The 17,947-nt window shown below is 49.4% G+C and overlaps 1 protein-coding gene and 1 pseudogene across 1 annotated transcript in view; both read left to right on the top strand.

Annotated features, from left to right (window-relative positions):
• LOC114636139 (cytochrome P450 2D26-like) overlaps positions 1–3,415 on the top strand; it is a 4,152-nt gene extending 737 nt beyond the window's left edge. Inside the window, exons 2-9 of the mRNA XM_028784402.1 lie at positions 176–347; positions 613–765; positions 844–1,004; positions 1,676–1,852; positions 2,036–2,177; positions 2,355–2,542; positions 2,912–3,053; positions 3,160–3,415. Coding sequence (XP_028640235.1) covers positions 176–347; positions 613–765; positions 844–1,004; positions 1,676–1,852; positions 2,036–2,177; positions 2,355–2,542; positions 2,912–3,053; positions 3,160–3,338 — 1,314 coding nt within the window. The 3' untranslated portion in view covers positions 3,339–3,415. The remainder of the gene's footprint in view (positions 1–175; positions 348–612; positions 766–843; positions 1,005–1,675; positions 1,853–2,035; positions 2,178–2,354; positions 2,543–2,911; positions 3,054–3,159) is intronic.
• Positions 3,416–10,720: 7,305 nt separating this feature from the next.
• Positions 10,721–16,388, top strand: LOC114636137 (annotated as a pseudogene).
• The last annotated feature ends 1,559 nt before the right edge of the window (positions 16,389–17,947 follow it).

Below are 17,947 nucleotides of genomic sequence, written 5' to 3'. Positions count from 1 at the left end.
ACACACACACACACACACACACACACACACACACACACACACACACAGCCACACACGCACACACGCATGCACACGCACAGAGGGGGCTACAGAGACAGAGACTTGTGTGAGGAGCATTGATCTTCCACTCTGCTGGGGACCTTTACTTCCTAAGTGCTCTGTCCTGCTGTTTCAGCTTCGAAACCGCTATGGTGATGTGTTCAGCCTGCAGATGGCCTGGAAGCCCGTGGTTGTCATCAACGGACTGAAGGCGGTGCGGGAACTGCTGGTGACCTATGGAGAGGACACTTCTGACCGCCCCGTACTGCCCATCTATAATCACCTGGGCTATGGGCACAAATCAAAAGGCAAAGCTTTATAGTGTGGACAAGGCAGGGGGTGTGGGGCTTGAGAGGGGTGAGCAGAAGATGGACAGGCCTAATGGAGATGATGTGGTCAGACAATACAAGGGGAAGACACTGGGATGGAGGGTGGAGTCTGTAGAATGGAAGGTGCCAATGCGTGTTAGAAAAGTGTTGGTCACTGACTGCTAATGCTGACCACAGGAGAATGTTGGGAACAGAGGAGACAACATAGCTAGCAGCCCTAGGTTACACACAGATGTACCTGCAGGTGTGATCCTTGCACCTTATGGACCCGAGTGGCGAGAGCAGCGGCGATTCTCTGTGTCCACCCTGCGTGACTTCGGCCTGGGCAAAAAATCTCTGGAGCAGTGGGTGACGGAGGAGGCTGGCCACCTCTGTGACGTCTTCAGCAAGGAGGCCGGTGAGTGATGTTTGAGATGGAGGGAGTGGCCAGGGACCGATGAGCAATATCACGACTTGCTTGTCTCTCTGTTCCTAGAACATCCCTTGGATCCCAGCCCCCACCTGAATAAAGCTGTGAGCAACGTCATTGCCTCCCTTATTTATGCTCGTCGATTTGAGTATGCAGACCCATTCTTCAACAGGATGCTCAAAACTTTGAAAGAAAGCTTTGGAGAGGACACTGGCTTCCTTGCAGAGGTATGTGGCTCAGAGCAGTGGGCATGCCGCTTCTATGCTATAAATCCTATGAGAGGAAGTATGAATTCAGGGTGGTTGGGTCAGGGCGTGGTGTGAGAGTCGAGTGAAGGGAGAAAGGCTTGGACATTGACAAACCTCAGATAAGTGGAGGGGAGGAGCACACCAAGGCTCTAGAAAGGGGATGAGCCTCTGCCCTCTGTCTCCGGGGAAACCACACAAGCCTGTTCTATTTAAAGGGTAGAATATTTGTTTTCTTCACTCTTAGCTACAAGAGAGCAGGCAGGCTAGAACTGAGGAAGAAGCTGGGGATGGATGGGGGACAAACAGATCCTGAGTCCATTGTGGAAGAGGTTGAGAACTGGGACTGGTCCAGGTGAACACTGAGCAGAAATAGCACCCAGGGGCAAAAGAGATAGATGGTCAGAGGGTAAAGAAGCTTACCAAGCAAGCCTGGAGACCTGAGCCGGATCCCTGAGTCCCAATAAAGGATAGAACTTACTGAATAAGTTGTTCTCTGACTGCCAAACATGAGCACTATACACATGTGATAGTGTAATGCAAGTGCATGCACATGTGTGCACATGCCTGTGTACACATACCGACACACAAATAAAAGAATGAATTCTTAATAAGAAATAAAAGCAACGGTACCTGTTTTGTTTCTTTCCCAGATACTGAACGCAATTCCAATGTTCCTTCAAATCCCTGGGCTCCCTGCCAAAGCCTTCCCCAAGCTGAGTTCATTCATAGCCTTAGTGGATAAGATGTTAATTGACCACAAGAAAACCTGGGATCCTGCCCAGCCACCCCGAGACCTGACTGATGCCTTTCTAGCAGAGATAGAGAAGGTGATTGGCAGCTCCAAGAGATGTAGCCACGGGCTGTGGGCTGAGGACCTGGGAGCTGTGAGGCCAGAAGGATGTGGTCTTGTGCATCACCACGTAACTCAGTATCTTGGCTGCCCAGGGGACAATGGGAGGGCACGTGGGACTTTCCCTCCCTACTGAGCCCACTCTTTCTGCCTGGACCAGGCCAAGGAGAATCCTGAGAGCAGCTTTAATGATAGGAACCTGCGCATGGTGGTGATTGATCTGTTCATGGCGGGGATAATAACCACCTCAACCACATTGTCCTGGGCCCTGCTGCTCATGATCCTGCATCCGGATGTGCAGTGTGAGCCTGTTTGGAGCTGGGAGGGAGGACAAAGAGCCATTTGAGAAGCTAGTGGCTCCAGCATTAGCTAGACCTAGGCTCCCACAAGTCCGATGGCAGCCTTATCTGTCTTATTAAGCCAGCGGTACAAGTTCAAGGATGGGCTGCTTTTTCACGGAAGAAATCCTATCTATCCAGGCCGTGTCCACCAGGAGATCGATGAGGTCATAGGACAAGTGCGTCATCCAGAGATGGCAGACCAGGCCCGCATGCCTTACACCAATGCAGTCATCCATGAGGTGCAGCGCTTTGCAGACATCGTCCCAACGAATGTAGTACATATGACATCCCGTGATATTAAATTCCAAGGCTTCCTCATCCCCAAGGTAGGTATGGGCACCCTGGTCCCAAAATTGCCACTAGGCAAACAAGGGTGATAAAGATCAAGTCCAACACACCCTGGAATTCCACATGGGGACAGGATCGAGCTGGGTGTGAGTACACTGCAGCTATTGCCCAAGATTCCCTGGAGAAGAGGACGTCTAGTGAAATTAGCTTCAGGGTTTTAGGAAGCACTGCAGACAGGAACTTTGTCACAGGGCCGTGCATGGTAGCAGAGAAGCTGCTGGGAGGCTCTAGGGTTGAGGTTGAATGAAAGTATCCCATGTGTGAGGTAGAGACCATGTGTGAACTTGGTGACCAGGGCTTAGGCAGCCTTACCCTACTCCATAGTCATACCACATGCCTATTGCCAGGGGACGACTCTCATGTTCAACCTGTCCTCCGTGCTGAAGGATGAGACTGTCTGGGAGAAGCCCCTCCGCTTCCATCCTGAACACTTCCTGGATGCCCAGGGCAACTTTGTAAAGCATGAGGCCTTCATGCCATTCTCAGCAGGTGCCTCTGGGGGTGGGAGAGTTGGCTGCCTGCCTGTCCCCAGGGTGTCTTGGAGGGTGGAGGCCCTATCAAGTCCCAGATTGACTGAGCCCTCTCCCACCCACAGGCCGCCGAGCATGCCTGGGGGAGCCCCTGGCCCGCATGGAGCTCTTCCTCTTCTTCACCTGCCTCCTGCAGCGCTTTAGCTTCTCGGTGCCTGCAGGACAGCCCCGGCCCAGCGATCGTAGCATCTACATATTTCCAGTTATTCCAGAGCCCTACCAGCTCTGTGCAGTGGCTCGCTAGCATGGGTAGTGGCTCCATCCTTCTCACCAGTGTGGGCTGACTGATGTCTAATAAACAAGTTCTGTGTCTGCAACTCAGATTCTGGGTCCAACACCCACCCTTTTCTCGATTGTGTCCCAAGACAACAGTCTACAACCCTTCTTGCCCCTCTGTCTGCCTCAGGCCAACCTATGAACAACTTTAATGTGTTGAGAATAGAGTTTATTACTCCAAGAGCAGTGGCCTTCAGCAAAGCACATGGGAGGATGAGGTAAGAAGATGGCAAGTTCAAGGCCCACTTGGGCTACATAGCCTGGGCTACTACTTACAACTTTCTCAGAAGAGGGAGGGTGGGTAATCAGCAGGGAGGGTAAAAGGGAGGAAAGAGGAGGGAATGAAAGGGAGGAGAGGGAGCAGCATGCAGAAAATGTAGGAGAGGTAGTTGTACCGATGTTCCGGGCTTGACACTATATCACACAAAAAGACCGACCAATGGCTGCTGGGTTCATCATACACTGCAAACTGAAGTCACATTCAAAGGTTCCAGTGAGGAAAGGGTGAGTGGCTTGTGCTGGAAATCAGCACAATTCTTGTTCTGGTGACAATGTTGACATAGATCCCCAAGAGCCTGAAGAGCTGCAGATGGTGGTTAAGTCTGCTCTCACAACTATAAAAGCTGATGTCTTCACACTTGGGCTTGCTGCAGTCAAAGGATATGGAGGAAATCTACTAAAGCAAATGGGGACAGGTCAAGCTCCAGGAAGATGGGCAGGATCCCAGTGTTCTTCTGGCAATACTATCTAGATGGAGACGAGTCCTCCTCGCAACCATGTGTGACAAATGTAGTTGATGCTACTCACTAGGAAAGTTCACATATTTTGGAGTCTTGACAGTGTGTGGGTTTGCTGGGGCCAGAGAGGACAGTTCTAGAGGCATGTGACACTCCACAGGGCTCATTTTAGACTCCATATAATCTGAGGCCAGCCTACAGCATCCCAAGACCCTGACCTATATGGCCTGCCTTGAAGCACAGTTGTGTGCAGACACTGATATTGATTCTGCTTTTGTGAAAAAGAAAATGTTCTCCAATGGGCTCTATTTAAATAGGAACACTAAGGATGCTCCTCCCACAGCTCAGCACTGGTCACACACTGGTTTGTAGAATGTATAGGACCAAACACTCACCATGCTGCAGAAAGTATACTTCACAGAGTCCCTCCTTGTACCTACAGAAATAGTTACATCTTTTCACAACACACTCCTCTTGGTCCCACCACTCCCCTTTATAGTTATTGTATATCCATGTACATTTGTCTGTATGTATGCAGTGTGCACAGAAGACAGAATAGAGTATAAGATCCCCAGGGACTTGAGCTGCAGTTAGTTGTAAATCATTTTGTGGGTGCTGGGAGTCAAGTCTGGGTCCACTCGAAGAAGAGCCAGTGTCCTTCACTGATGAATCATCTCTGCAGTCCTCTTTTTCCTTCTTTCTGATGTGCTGGAAAGTCTTACTCTCATCTGAGGTAATGTCCTTTAGCTCCTTAAAGCTCTGCTTGTGGTCTGTCAGATGAGTGGCTCATGATCATGTCCCTTGGAGCAGGGGGTTCACTGGACACTTATGCCCTATGCTCACAGTGTCATCTTTAAATGACCCGTTTACATACTTCCTGTGGATTCAGCTCTATATTTGGTGCCCTCCAGGAATCAGCATCAGGCGAGTAATGGAGGAAGAAGAGGAGAGAAACTAGGAAGCAAACCTTTCTAGAGGACTCTGGTCTCTCCCAGCACCCAGACTGAGAGAAAACACAAGAGCTCAACTCAGGGCAGAGGACAAAGCCAGCCTTGTCTCCTTTATTGGTGATCAGATGCCGGGTTGCAGTAAGAGGCCTCCATCCTGATCTTAGCTGGCTGTGGGTGGTTGATGTAAGATGCTTCCAGAAAGACGTATGAGCAGTGATGTGCCTACTACGTAGCTGCCTGGAGATGAACTGTGGTCATATTCATGGCCCCTTCCTTCTTCTGGTTGACCTGATGCACTGATCCAAGTTCTAGAATTCCAGCTACTTCCAGGCCCCATGCTACCACATGCATGACAACATGCAGTGTGTGACTTCAGTGAGCATGCCATATGGCTTGTACACACAGAGAGAGGTGGGAATGAAGGGCAAAAGAGAACACAGCACCTGTAGAAACACACAATGGCGCTGAAGTCACAGGACACACAGGGAGCTGTGCATGCAAGTAGCAGCTTTAGCAGTTTCCTGGTGACAGGCACTGCAGGGTCTGAGGACACATTGCTCTTTCTCAGTGCAAAGTGTGCACAGAAAGACCAGGAAGTGGGGCAGGACCTGAGAGCTGACTTGGCCTATGTTTACACAGGGCAGAAGACACAGAGACTCAAGTCTCTTCTGCTTCCTCTAATGGATGAGGTCTTGAGGGTAAGGAAGAGTGATCAGGGTCTAATGCAGCATTTTAGTCAAGAAATCGAAGGGAGAAAGGTACTGTGTGGTCTTGGACTTCACTGTCTGCCTCAAGACCCCTGACTTTATTTATACATTGTAGGAGGCTAAGAAGCCCAATGGCAGTTTCCAGTCTCTGCTAAGGTCACAGCCAGGTGGTCACATCTGAGATGACCTAGAAGATGTGACATTACTAGCCACAAGGTCTAGATCTTAGGACGTGAATGTAGAACAGTGGCAGAACATTTGCCCAACACACGTGAGGGCCTGGATACAATAAGTGCCAAACACACAAGAAAAGGAGCCTTGGGTTCTGAGACAAGTCATAGAGTCTTGTGTGCCCAGCCTGGTTCTTCAAGTCTGATTGCCTCTCCTTTGTAGGTGTTCTGACCCATGGCCTTGTTTGCTACAACACTGCAGATATGTGTCCCCCTTACAGGTAGCCTTTAAGGAGGAGGTTCTGAACAATGGACAGAGGTTTCTGCATAAGACACTGGTGCAAACCATCTGTCAGCACCATAGTTGACCACCTAGGCTTAGTGCACATCTCTGAAGTCAAGAGGTCATGTGGGCAGAGTTGGTCAGAGGTGGGTGTGGGACGTAGGAAACAACAAGTCAGTGCCCGGTGCTTGTGTTTTATGATCAGGTCATCAAGTGAAAGTATTGATTTCATGGTAGAACACTGTCTCAGTCAGGGTTTCTATTCCTGCACAACATCATGACCAAGAAGCAAATTGGGGAGGAAAGGGTTTATTCAGCTTACACTGCCACATCACTGCTCATCTCTAGAGGAAGCCAGGAGTGGAACTCAAGGAGATCAGGAAGCAGGAGCTGATGCAGAGGCCATGGAGGGATGTGACTTACTGGCTTGCTTCTCCTGGCTTGCTCAGCTTGCTTTCTTACAGAACTCAAGATTACCAGCCCAGGGTTGGTACCACCGATGAGGGGCACTCCCTCATTGATCACTAATTGAGAAAAATGCCTTACAACTGGATCTCATAAAGGCATTTTCTCAACTGAAACTCCTTTCTCTGTGATAACTCCAGCTTGTGTCAAGTTGACACAAAGCCATCCAGTACAATTGACCCCTTGTCAACTTGACACACAAGCCCATCACTATTAAGCCTTGACCCTTACTTTCTTTCTCATCCCCAAGATCTAACTTTAAAAGTCCCATAGTCTTCAGAAATTCTTACATATTATATTTTCAATCCCTTTAAAATATCCAATGTTTTTTTAAAATTCAAAGTCCTTTTACAATTAATGTCTCTTAACTGTGGGCTCCTCTAAAATACTTTCTTCCTTCAAGAGGGAAAAAATATCAGGACACAGTGACAATCAAAAGCAAAATCAAACTCCAACCATCCAATGTCAGGGATCCACTCATGATCTTCTGGGCTCCTCCAAGGGCTTGGGTCACTTCTCCAGCCCTGCCCTTAGCAGCACACACGTTGTCTTCTAGGCTCCAGCTGCCTGTACCCCACTGCGGCTGCTGTTCTTGGTGGTCATCTCATGGTACTGGCATCTCTAAAACACTGCTGTCTTCTGCTGCAATTCAGCTTCACCAATAGCCTCTCATAGGCTCTCTCCATGGTACTAAGCGTCAACTCCTTTGCGTGACCCCTTCAGTCCTGGGCCATCAATTGTAACTGAGGCTGCACCTCACCAATGGCCTTCCATGGCCTCTCACAGTGCAGAGCCTCAGCTGCCCTTCATGACCCCTTCATGCCTTCAAAACCAGAACCACCTGGATGACTCTTACTTATTACCAGGGACAGATGCTGCAGGAGGTACAACCTAAGCTATCTGTGGAACACAGCCTCTTTGGGCTCTCAGAAAACACTTCCCAGAAGATATCACTTTAATGATGCTGGTCTCTTCTTAATCACCACTAATTTCTCAGCTCCAGCTAACCAGCATCAATAGTCCCAGTACTGCAAAGGTTTCACTTTAGTAGTTCTGGTATCTTGTTAACCACAGCTGATGCTTCAGCTCCAGATAACCAAAACCACAGAATCTTCACAATCAAAACAGCAACAGTCCTGCTAAGAGTCTTTAATCTTCCCTCTGAAATTTCACAAGCCAGGCCTCCATCTTCTGTACTGTTTTCAACATTATCTTCCAAGCTCCAACAGAACATCCGGCAGAGCTCTTAATAACCAATGGGTCTTCTAGATCAAAGTTCCAAAGTCCTTCCACAGTCCTCCCCAAAACATGATCAGGTTGTGACAGGAATACCCCACTCTGCTGGTACCAATTTGTCTTAGTCAGGGTTTCCATTCCTGCACAAACATCATGACCAAGAAGCAAGTTGGGGAGGAAAGGGTTTATTCAGCTTACACTTCCACATTGCTGTTCATCACCAAAGGAAATCAGGACAGGAGCTCAAGCAGGTCAGGAAGCAGGAGCTGATGCAGAGGCCATGGAGGGATGTTACTTACTAGCTTGCTTGTTTAGAACCCAAGACTACCAGCCCAGGGATGCTACCCCCCACAAGGGGCCCTCCCCCCTTGATCACTAATTGAGAAAATGCCTTACAGCTGAATCTCATGGAGGCATTTCCTCAACTGGAGCGCCTTTCTCTGTGATAACTCCAGATTGTTTTAAGTTGACACAAAACCAGCCAGTATAAACATGATGGACATGTGCTGGTTTGTGGCAGCAGCATTTTGGAGATGTTGTGGGGCACTGGACACAGAGGAATCCACAGGAAATAAGGAATGTGGGTAACAGTAAAGAACAGCTGGCTATCCTTGGTTTGCTCCAGTGTCCGAGTGTGCATGTGTTGTCTTCCCATTATGGGATTGAAAGGCATGAGCAGTGGTGATGTTGTCAACTCATGACTATCCAAGAAATCACTGGAGCAGTGGGGGACTGATGAGTTACTCCACTGTCATCCTGTCCCTTGCCAACTTCACCAACTGGCCTGGTAAGTGGTGTGGACAGGATCCAGATGTGGGCAAGGATAGAGGCACAACCTCTTGACTTGCTTAAATGTTGTTATGGTTTGTATATGCTTGGTGAGAAAGGGAAATAAACAGTGCACAGGACAATGTCCTAGAGGTGCGTGCCAAGTTTCTATTTGTCCTCTTCCAGGGAGTCCAAAGAACAGCCATCGATTATCTGTAATCAATTCTGAGAATGGCAAACCTGGGAAAACATCTGCCCTGTGATGCCCAGGACTCAGCTTCCTGCTGTAGAGATGGCACACCAGTGCTGCTGACATGAATATGCAGACCCCAGTATACCTAAAGTCACACGATCCTGACAGCTGTCCCCATGGCTAGGAGGACATGGATTGAGGATGAAGGGAAGTGAGCAGTGCCAGCAGGCAGAGGATTTGCAGAGCATCCAGGTCCTCTCCCAAGAGCTGAAGACAGAGAGGAAACCCATTACAGCACACAGTGTGTGACATCCCTCATCTGTCTGTGCACTTACTTTACAAGGCCTAACTTACCTGATGCAAGAAAATCCAGCCTCAATCAGACCATCCCTGACTGGGGCCAGCACCAGTAAGCACTGCTGATTCTTTTTGATAATATGATGTGTGACACAGACAGGTAGAGATGAGAGGCCGAGTGTGTTGTCCCAGCTCTGACAAGCAGGTTTAATCATCACATACCAGAGCGTACCCTGGAAGGGTCCTGGAGCAAACCAAGAGGAACCCAGCAGTCTGAGTCTGCCAGTGACCTTAGCAAGTTGTCTCTCTAATCCCCTTTCTGACCTTGATCCATGCTGGTGTCCTGCCTCCTATGCAGGTCTACTTTCAGGCCAAGTTGGGACTCAGGAAAGTTTCTTGTCTCTATCCCACCCTATGGTGCCATTCTATGGAACTGGGTTGGGCAGGGCCAAGAAGCATGGGCAGGAAGAGGGAGCAGGCTTAGAGGCTTCAGGCCAACCATAAGCATGCTGTCACCCACGTGCTCCAGTGACACAGAGGTGGTGAGTATAGGGGTGGCATGAACAGCAGAGAGGAGGAGTCCAGTGTGTAGTCCTTGCTGTGGGGCTGCATGGTGTGGTCTCTGTTCAGCACCTGCCTCCCTTCTGCCACACTGATGTGCAGCAGAGAGAGCCTGCCTGGATTCCACTGGGACTTCTGAGTATCTGGTCTTCAGAGGTCTGGATCCAGCAAGGACAGGGGCTGAGCCTCTGCTGACCCTAGTGAATGGTGAGCTGGCATGTGCAGTGTGCCCAGCAGTGCCCAGCACACAGAGACCACTTGTAGGAAGACTCAGAAGTCATTGTTCTGTTTCCTTCAAGTCAACCCAGCCTGACCACAGGCCTCTGGCCTGAGGAGATTTCTGCCTTACCTATGTCCATGTGGAAGACTGTTGCCAGGAGAGATTGAACCGCCAAGAAACAAAGGGTGAATCAGAGACAGAGGCCAGCAGGTGACAAGTCCCTGAACCAACTTAGTGCCTTTCCCACAAGATTCTCAGACCATTTCTCAGCTCCTTCAGACTGGGACTGAGAACTCTCGTGTTTACGTCTTGCTGCCTGATCAACTGGATGACCACAGCCCTGTACTGAAGACGGCACATGGTCCAGCTGTACTTCCCCACTGGCCCTCACTCACCCACAGAGATTCCAGTTGCCCTCCCCCACTGCCCTTCCCTCACCCATAGGGTACCCAGTCTCTTTCCATCAACTGCAGGAGACAGACTTCCACTGTTCACACACCCACAGAAGCCACTGACTGGATGCCAGTCACCCTTCATGTCCTGCCAACAAAGTGCTCCCTTATGGTGTGGGAGGTCTCATACATCACTGAGGCAATGTCCTTATGTCTCCACACAGGATAGAGTCTGGACACAGAAGGCAAAGGGCAACCCTGGCACTCCTATATAAGGTGGCAGGAACCAAGCTTGGGGCTTTCTGATCCTAGGTGCTGTATTGAATGTTGTTCATTGGTCTCTGTGTAGCCTAGGCAGCAGCAGGGCAGCCATGGAACTGCTGACTAGAACTGTCCTGTGGCCATATTCACAATCATCTTCATATTACTGGAGGACCTGATGCACTGGTGTCAGCACTGTACTTCTTGCTACTCACAGGGCCCTGTGCCATGGCCTGTGCCAGGTAACCTGCTCCAGTCGGACCTAGATAACATGCTGTACAGCTTGTACAAGGTGAGTGACTTAGTGCTAAATGGTAACTGATATTATTGTGTGTGTAGCAGCACAAAATGGGGGATGAGCCACAGGTCAGACAGGCATCTGAGCCCCCAAGAGGAGACAGGCTTAATTTTTTGGTGGTAGCGACTGGGACTTTATAGGACAAAAGTTTTGGGGGTCATAGTCCGGGAGGTGAAGCAGGATGTGACAGTAGGGTTCAGTCTGATTGGACAGGGCTGCAGCCATAGAGGTCTCAAGTCCCTTATGATCCTGTCAAAGATGAGGTCTTAGAATGGTGAGAGTTCTCCTGTACCATGTCAGGACACCGAGTGGAGAGAGAGGCTGTGGCTGCTTGAATCTCTTGCTGCTGTGTGCTCTTTGGACTCACTGCCCATCTCAAGGAACCAGAGTTCCTTCCTGTGTGATGAAATGCTAAGTGCCCCAAGACCCTTTTCTGGCTCTATCTAGGTCACATCTGGGCTGCCACATCTACTGTGATTCCTTTGCTGAACTTAAAGATAAGAAGCCACAGTGGTAGGAATCCTCACGCTGGGGGTGGAGCTCAGTGAACAGAATTTCTTAGGATATATGAGGACCAAGGGTCACACACACACATGAATGTGCATGCACACAAACATATTCACACACACATACACACTACACACTGGAATGCACATGTGCACACTCAACACCTTGCCCATGTTTGCTCAGTGAGCCTGGCTGCATGACCTGTGGGGACCTCCACTTCCTATGTTCTCTGTCCCTCTACTTCAGCTTTGTAATCGTTATGGTGACGTGTTCAGCCTGCAGATGGTCTGGAAGCCCTTGGCCGTGATCGATGGACTGAAGGCTGTGTGGGAAGTGCTGGTGACCTGTGGAGAGGACACTGCTGGCCGCCCTGAAATGCCATCTTTCCACACCTAGGCTATAGGCACAGAGCAAAAGGCAAAATGCTGTGTTGGGGCAGAGATGGGATCAGAGCCAGACATGGGGGACAGGGAGCAGAGGAAGGTCAGGACATGACCCAGGTGGTAATGGAGTTAAACAATCCAATAAAATTCCCTGAAATCCCTTGTGGAGCCTCCTGAGCATCCTGGACCGTGGTATAGAGCTGTGACTGGGAAGAAGGGTGAGGATATGGGAGAACACAGATCCCAGAGAAGAGAAACGAAGAGGGAGAGGGCAGCAATTCAGGTGTCCTTGCTTACACACAGATGTGTCTGCAGGTGTGATCCTTGCACCTTATGGGACTGAGTGGAGAGAGCAGAGGCGATTCTCTGTGTCCACCCTACGCAACTTCGGCCTGGGAAAGAAATCTCTGGAGGAGTGGGTGACGGAGGAGGCTGGTCACCTGTGTGATGCCTTCACCACCCAGACTGGTGAGGGATGGATGTGGACTGCAAGTGGGGACCAGGAGATAGGAACAATACCCTGACTTTTACTTTCATATCTCCACTCCCAGGGAGCCCCTTCAATCCTCACGCTCTCCTGAACACAGCCGTGTGCAATGTGATTGCTGCTGTCTTTTATGCCGTCGTTTCGAGTATGGAGACCCAGACTTGATCAAGATGCTAAAAGTTATGAAAGAAAACATGGGGGAGAATACTGGCTTGATCCCCGAGGTAGGAGGCTCACAGGCAGCCTGCAGAGTGACTTCTTTGCTGTTCATCTTCCCAGAGGAGGCTATAGACAGGGGGTTTGCAAAGGAGAGCTCTAGAAGTTTCATCCACAGTGATAGAAGCCTGGAGCTTGACAAGCCTGCAGCAGTGGGAGGGGGAAGTGGATCAAGGTCATGGCTTCTAGAAGCTGAGAGCCTGGCACACTGCACACATGGAAGCCATCAACACCTGTGAGATATCCCCGGAAAATATTTTCTTGTCAACCACAGTGCTGCTAGAGCCTGAAGGCTAGAACTAAGGAGGAGTCAGGGGATGGGTAGGAACACATAGGGCCTGTGTCCACCATAGAAGAGGCTGGAAACTAAGACTGGCTGAGATCAACACTAAGTCCATCTACCCAGGAGCCAGAGAGATGGTCAGAGGGTAAGGAGCTTTTGACAGGCAAGCTTGGCACTTGAGTTTCATTTCTCAACCCATGCAGTAAGGTGACAACTGACTCCTGGACCTCAGCATCTTTGTTGTGGCAGTAGTACTTCTCACATCATGCATACAGGAACAAACATTGAAATAATGATTATTCTTATTGACTCAATTCATTAAATTAGAGCAGCAGGAAGTCCCAGAACATTCTATGGTTGTTACAAGTTCTGAAGACATTCCCAATTCTCCTGCACATCCCAGGGTTGGCTGACAAAGTCTTCCCTGGCCAAAAGACAGTTGTCACCATGGTGGATAAGATGGTGACTGAGCACAAGAGAACCTGGGACCCTGAGCAGCCACCTCGAGACCTGACTGATGCCTTTCTGGCTGAGATGGAGAAGGTGAGAGACTGTGGGATCTGGTGTCCTTCGCATTGTGAATAACCAGTGACACTGAAGTGTAACCACCTGAATTCATCTGGAGGGTATTATGGGGCATTCAAGTCTCTACACTGAGTCTGCTGTCTCGCTGTGTCCTAGGCCAAGGGGAACCCTGAGAGTAGCTTCAATGAAGCATATCTACGTCTGATTGTCCTTGACCTGTTTGGTGCTGGAATGGTGACCACTTCAATCACTCTGACCTGGGCCCTGCTGCTCATGATCCTGCATCCAGATGTGCAGTGTGAGTCTGACTGGGTTGGAAAAGAAAAAGGAGGGTAGAGGCAAACTTCCTAAGCTTACATAGACACTTGTGGTTCCCAGTACTGGTTTTACTCCAGCAAGGTCGATGGCTGTCTTTTTCCCATGAGTCCAGCCATTACCATAGAGGTAGTGGAGGGACAAAGATCACTTCTCTAGTGTTCATTAACTGAAGGGATGTTGTCCTTCCAGGTCGAGTACAACAGGAAATTGATGAGGTCAAAGGGCAGGTGTGGTTTCCAGAGATGGAAGACCAGGCCGGCATACCCTACACAAATTCTGTCATCCATGAGATGCAGTGATTTGCAGACATTGTTCCAGTGACTTTGCCACACAGGACTTCTTGTGACATTGAGGTGCAGGGCTTCCTTATCCCTAAGGTAGGCCTGGGTCCCTCCAACTTCTATTCAGTGTTGCCAGCTAGCCAGTGGCTTGAGCTGTCCAGTTAAGAAGGACTAGAATTTAGGCAACCCAATTCTCATGTCCACAGAGCCAACTTCCCCTGGTAATATGGGAATGGGAACAAGAGCAAGAACTGTACTCTAGAATCCCCAGCTAGAAAGGCAAGCAAGGTAAAATATGGCAGGAGTGCTTATAACAGCCACTACTTACAAATACAGGTGACAGTTTGTGTACATCTGTCATTTGTCACATATCCCTGTCACAGTATTAATGAAAGCTGAGAAGATTCTAGGGCTAAGCTTATATGAAAGCTTCCAGTGTGTGTGGCAGAGGCTGGGCCTGTCAACTTGGTGACAAGAGTCTAGGCAGCCTCACCTCAGTCCGTGTTCACCCCATGTGCCTCCTGCCAGGGGACGACCCTCATCCCCAACCTGTCCTCTGTGCTAAAGGATTAGACTGTCTGGGAGAAGCCCCTCCACTTCCATCCTGAACACTCCCCAGATGCCCAGGACCACTTTGTGAAGCATGAGGCCTTCATGCCATCCTCAGCAGGTGCCTCTGGGAGTCCTGGCTGCCTGTCTGTCCCAGGATTCCTTGGAGGGTGAAGCCCCAATCAGCCCAGACTGTCTTAGCCTCTCTCCCACCCACAGGCGGCCGAGCATGCCTGGGGGAGCCCCTGGCCCGCATGGAGCTCTTCCTCTTCTTCACCTGCCTCCTACAGCGCTTTAGCTTCTCGGTTCCTGCTGGACAGCCCCGGCCCAGTGACCATGGCATCTACACATTGTCAGTTACTCCAGAGCCCAACAGCTCTGTGCAGTGGTTCACTAGCAGGAGCACAGGATTCATCCTTCTCCCCAGTTTGGGCTGGTTGATATCCAGTAAACATGTTCTGTGTGTTGGTATCAGGATTGACTCTGAGCCCATTGACATCACACCCAGGCGACAAGAACCCGCAAATCTGTTGCCAAGGCAATGGCCACCCATTTCCAGAATCCACTTGGCTGACCTCCCACCTTTTCCTCTGAGCGGCTATGTCCCTATCCAAATTAAAAGGGAGACCCCCTCTGACGTCTCTCTCTCTTTCCCTCCCCACCTCTTCAACGCCACCTTTGCCCTTTTCTCCTAAACCTTACATGGGACTGTTTTGGCCTGGTGTGGTCTCTCAAGATGCCAGCATTGCTTCCAACATAACACTGGTGCCGAAGACTCCGGAATCCCTACCCAGGAGAGCTGCGGATTTCAGGCGGCCGTCGCCTCCTGGTGTGACTCTGAAGCTGCCTGCTGCCACTGCTGCACCACGCGTACTGCATCTGCTGCTACCACCGCTGCCACCATCGCCACACCGCTTGGATTTCATCTGCTGTGGTAGTCCACTGCCTCCTGCCACTGTGAGACTCACAGACTTCTTCCATCTGAGAAGTGCTGCTGCGGTCCACCACCAGGTGGAGCTAGCCTCTACCACATGGGTAATGCAGACGGACAGGTCCACACTAACTATACAGTTGCACATTTTCTGCTACCAGACTGTAAATGCCTGCAAACACACACTGGCATATTGGTTGGTAAAGTGTTTCTCCAGTCGGTGTTTGTGACCCTAAATGCCCAGATAGGGCCTGGTCAGCCTTTTCTTGGGCTAAGGGGTTAGCATTTCAATGCCCCAGTCCTTATGACTGGCCTCCTGGCTGACCTACAAGAGAGGACTTAGACCCTTGGGTGATTTCTTTTCTCGAAAGTGGTCAATAAATACCTTGGGCTCTTGCAGCCAGTCCTGAATTCCTAGATCTAGGTGGACTGCTTTCTGGCAATTCCAGGACATCACTGTAGCTTCTAGTTATTCGTGTGATGACCTGAATATCTAGGTTGGCTATACACTTGTGACCTGTTACTGAACTCTTCTCAGAATGCTGGTGCAAATAGTTGAGCAACATCCCCATCACCCAATAGGCACTAAATTGTCTTTTAACATATCTCCAGGCACCCCACTGGGATGTCCATGGAAAATTTCAAATCTCTGAACTTAACGCCCGACTTGAGGGCATCAAAATTGGTACACCTCTGCAATAAGGTCTGGATTTTGTACCCGCTAGATAATGCTCCAAATCTCCATTTAATGGCACACTAGATCCAATTGTTTTAAGGGACCTTCATACACACTTCCAGGGGTCTGGTAAATGGGAAAAGATCCCTTATATCCAAGCATTCATTTATCTTTGCTCGTACCCATCAAGGCATGTTGCTGGGGTGGACGGTCTTATCAGAGCACACGTTCCTTTCTCAGTGAGTGAACGTTCTCAAACAGAAAGCAGATTGGGTTTCTACACCTCTAACTCCTGCGCCTTTATTAAAGAGTTCCAGTACATCACTCAGTCTCACAGCTTGACTTTCCATGATGTACACATGATCCTTACTAATAATTTACTTCCTGATGAATGCAGGAGAGTTTGGGAAGAGGCAAGAATACATGCAATCGAAATTCATCAAACAGATAGATCATTTCTAATTGGATCTGTGGCAGTGCCTTGCCAGGATCCTCAATGGAATTATAATTCCCACAGGTAGTGTTTTAGCCAGAGATAGATTTATAACTTGTCTTCTGGGTGACCTAAGAAAGGCATCCTTAAAGCCAGCAAGTCTTGAAAAACTCTAAGAGGTTGTACAGGACAAACAGGAAAACCCATCTCAATTTTTAGATTGCCCCACAAAATGCTTTATTGCAATGCACTAATCTGGACCCTGAAAACCCAGAAGGTATGCAACTTCTGATGACCTACTTTTTTCCCCAGAGCTACCTTGACATAAAAGCTAAACTTAGGTGATTGGAGAGGGGGCCTCTAACTCCACAGGCGGAAGTCTTGGCACTGGTCTTCAAGGTGTACCATGAGAGAGATAAGAAAGCCCCAAAACAAAAATACGACATTCTGGCAAGAGCCTCAGCTACTACTTCTAAGATTCAGAAACCATCAGGACTCTGCTATAGGTGTGGTCATCAAGGTCACTGGGTGAGGGCTTGCCCTACCTCCTGCAAGCTAAGGGGGCCATGCTATAGGTTACATCAGGAGGGACATTGGGTTGTAGATTGCCCTCACTTCACAAAGACAAAGGGACGTTGCTCCCAGGTAACCCTCCAACAAGTCTCCTATGCTTGGTTATAGATCATTGAGGAGGCCCTAGCTCTCTCAATCCGACCACTGCCATCACTAGCAGGGAGCCTCGATAGATATCATGGTATGTGGGCAGCCCATATCCTTCCTCTTAGACATTGGGGACGCTTACTTTGTCCTGACTGAGTTTGGTGACCCACCTTCTCTTCAAGTTTTCCTATCATTGAGGTCGGACGACAACCTTACCTTCCTCACCAGTCCCCACCACTTAGTTGCATTTTTATGGGTGTATCTCTCACCGAGTCCCTTTTGGTAGTGCTGACATGTCCTGTTCACGTATTGAGAAGGGATCTTTCAGCTAAGTAGGGAGCCTCTATTCTTTTGCTCCCCACATTCGCCTAAACCCAAGTTCACCAGCTGTTCCTCTGCCCATTCTTCTAGCCAGTCAGCCTACCAACACTAACATATTGTTTCCTTTACCAGCTTCTCAGGTGGACCCCTGAGTTTGGGAAGTCCAGAATCCCTTTGTTGCTAAACATCATTCTCCTGTTGTCATCCAATTACTGGACTCTACCAGGTACATCACTCAAGCTCAACACCCTCTTTCTCTCCAGAGCTTCAGGGGACTTAAGCCTATCATTTCTGACCTCTTAAGGAAAACATTCCTTCACCCCACCTTTTCCCCCTTTAAGACCCCTATACTAGCAGTTAAGAAACCTAATGGAAGCTCTCACCTGGTTCAAGACCTCATACACATTAATTCTGCAGTGGTCCCCCTCCATCCTGTTGTGGCTAACACTTATACATCCTTTCCACTATC

This window comes from Grammomys surdaster, unplaced genomic scaffold, assembly GCF_004785775.1.
Source record: "Grammomys surdaster isolate TR1022 unplaced genomic scaffold, NIH_TR_1.0 122450, whole genome shotgun sequence".
NCBI classification, from domain to species: domain Eukaryota; kingdom Metazoa; phylum Chordata; class Mammalia; order Rodentia; family Muridae; genus Grammomys; species Grammomys surdaster.
Note: the sequence above shows the minus strand (reverse complement) of the source record. Positions and strands in the feature narration are given on the sequence as shown.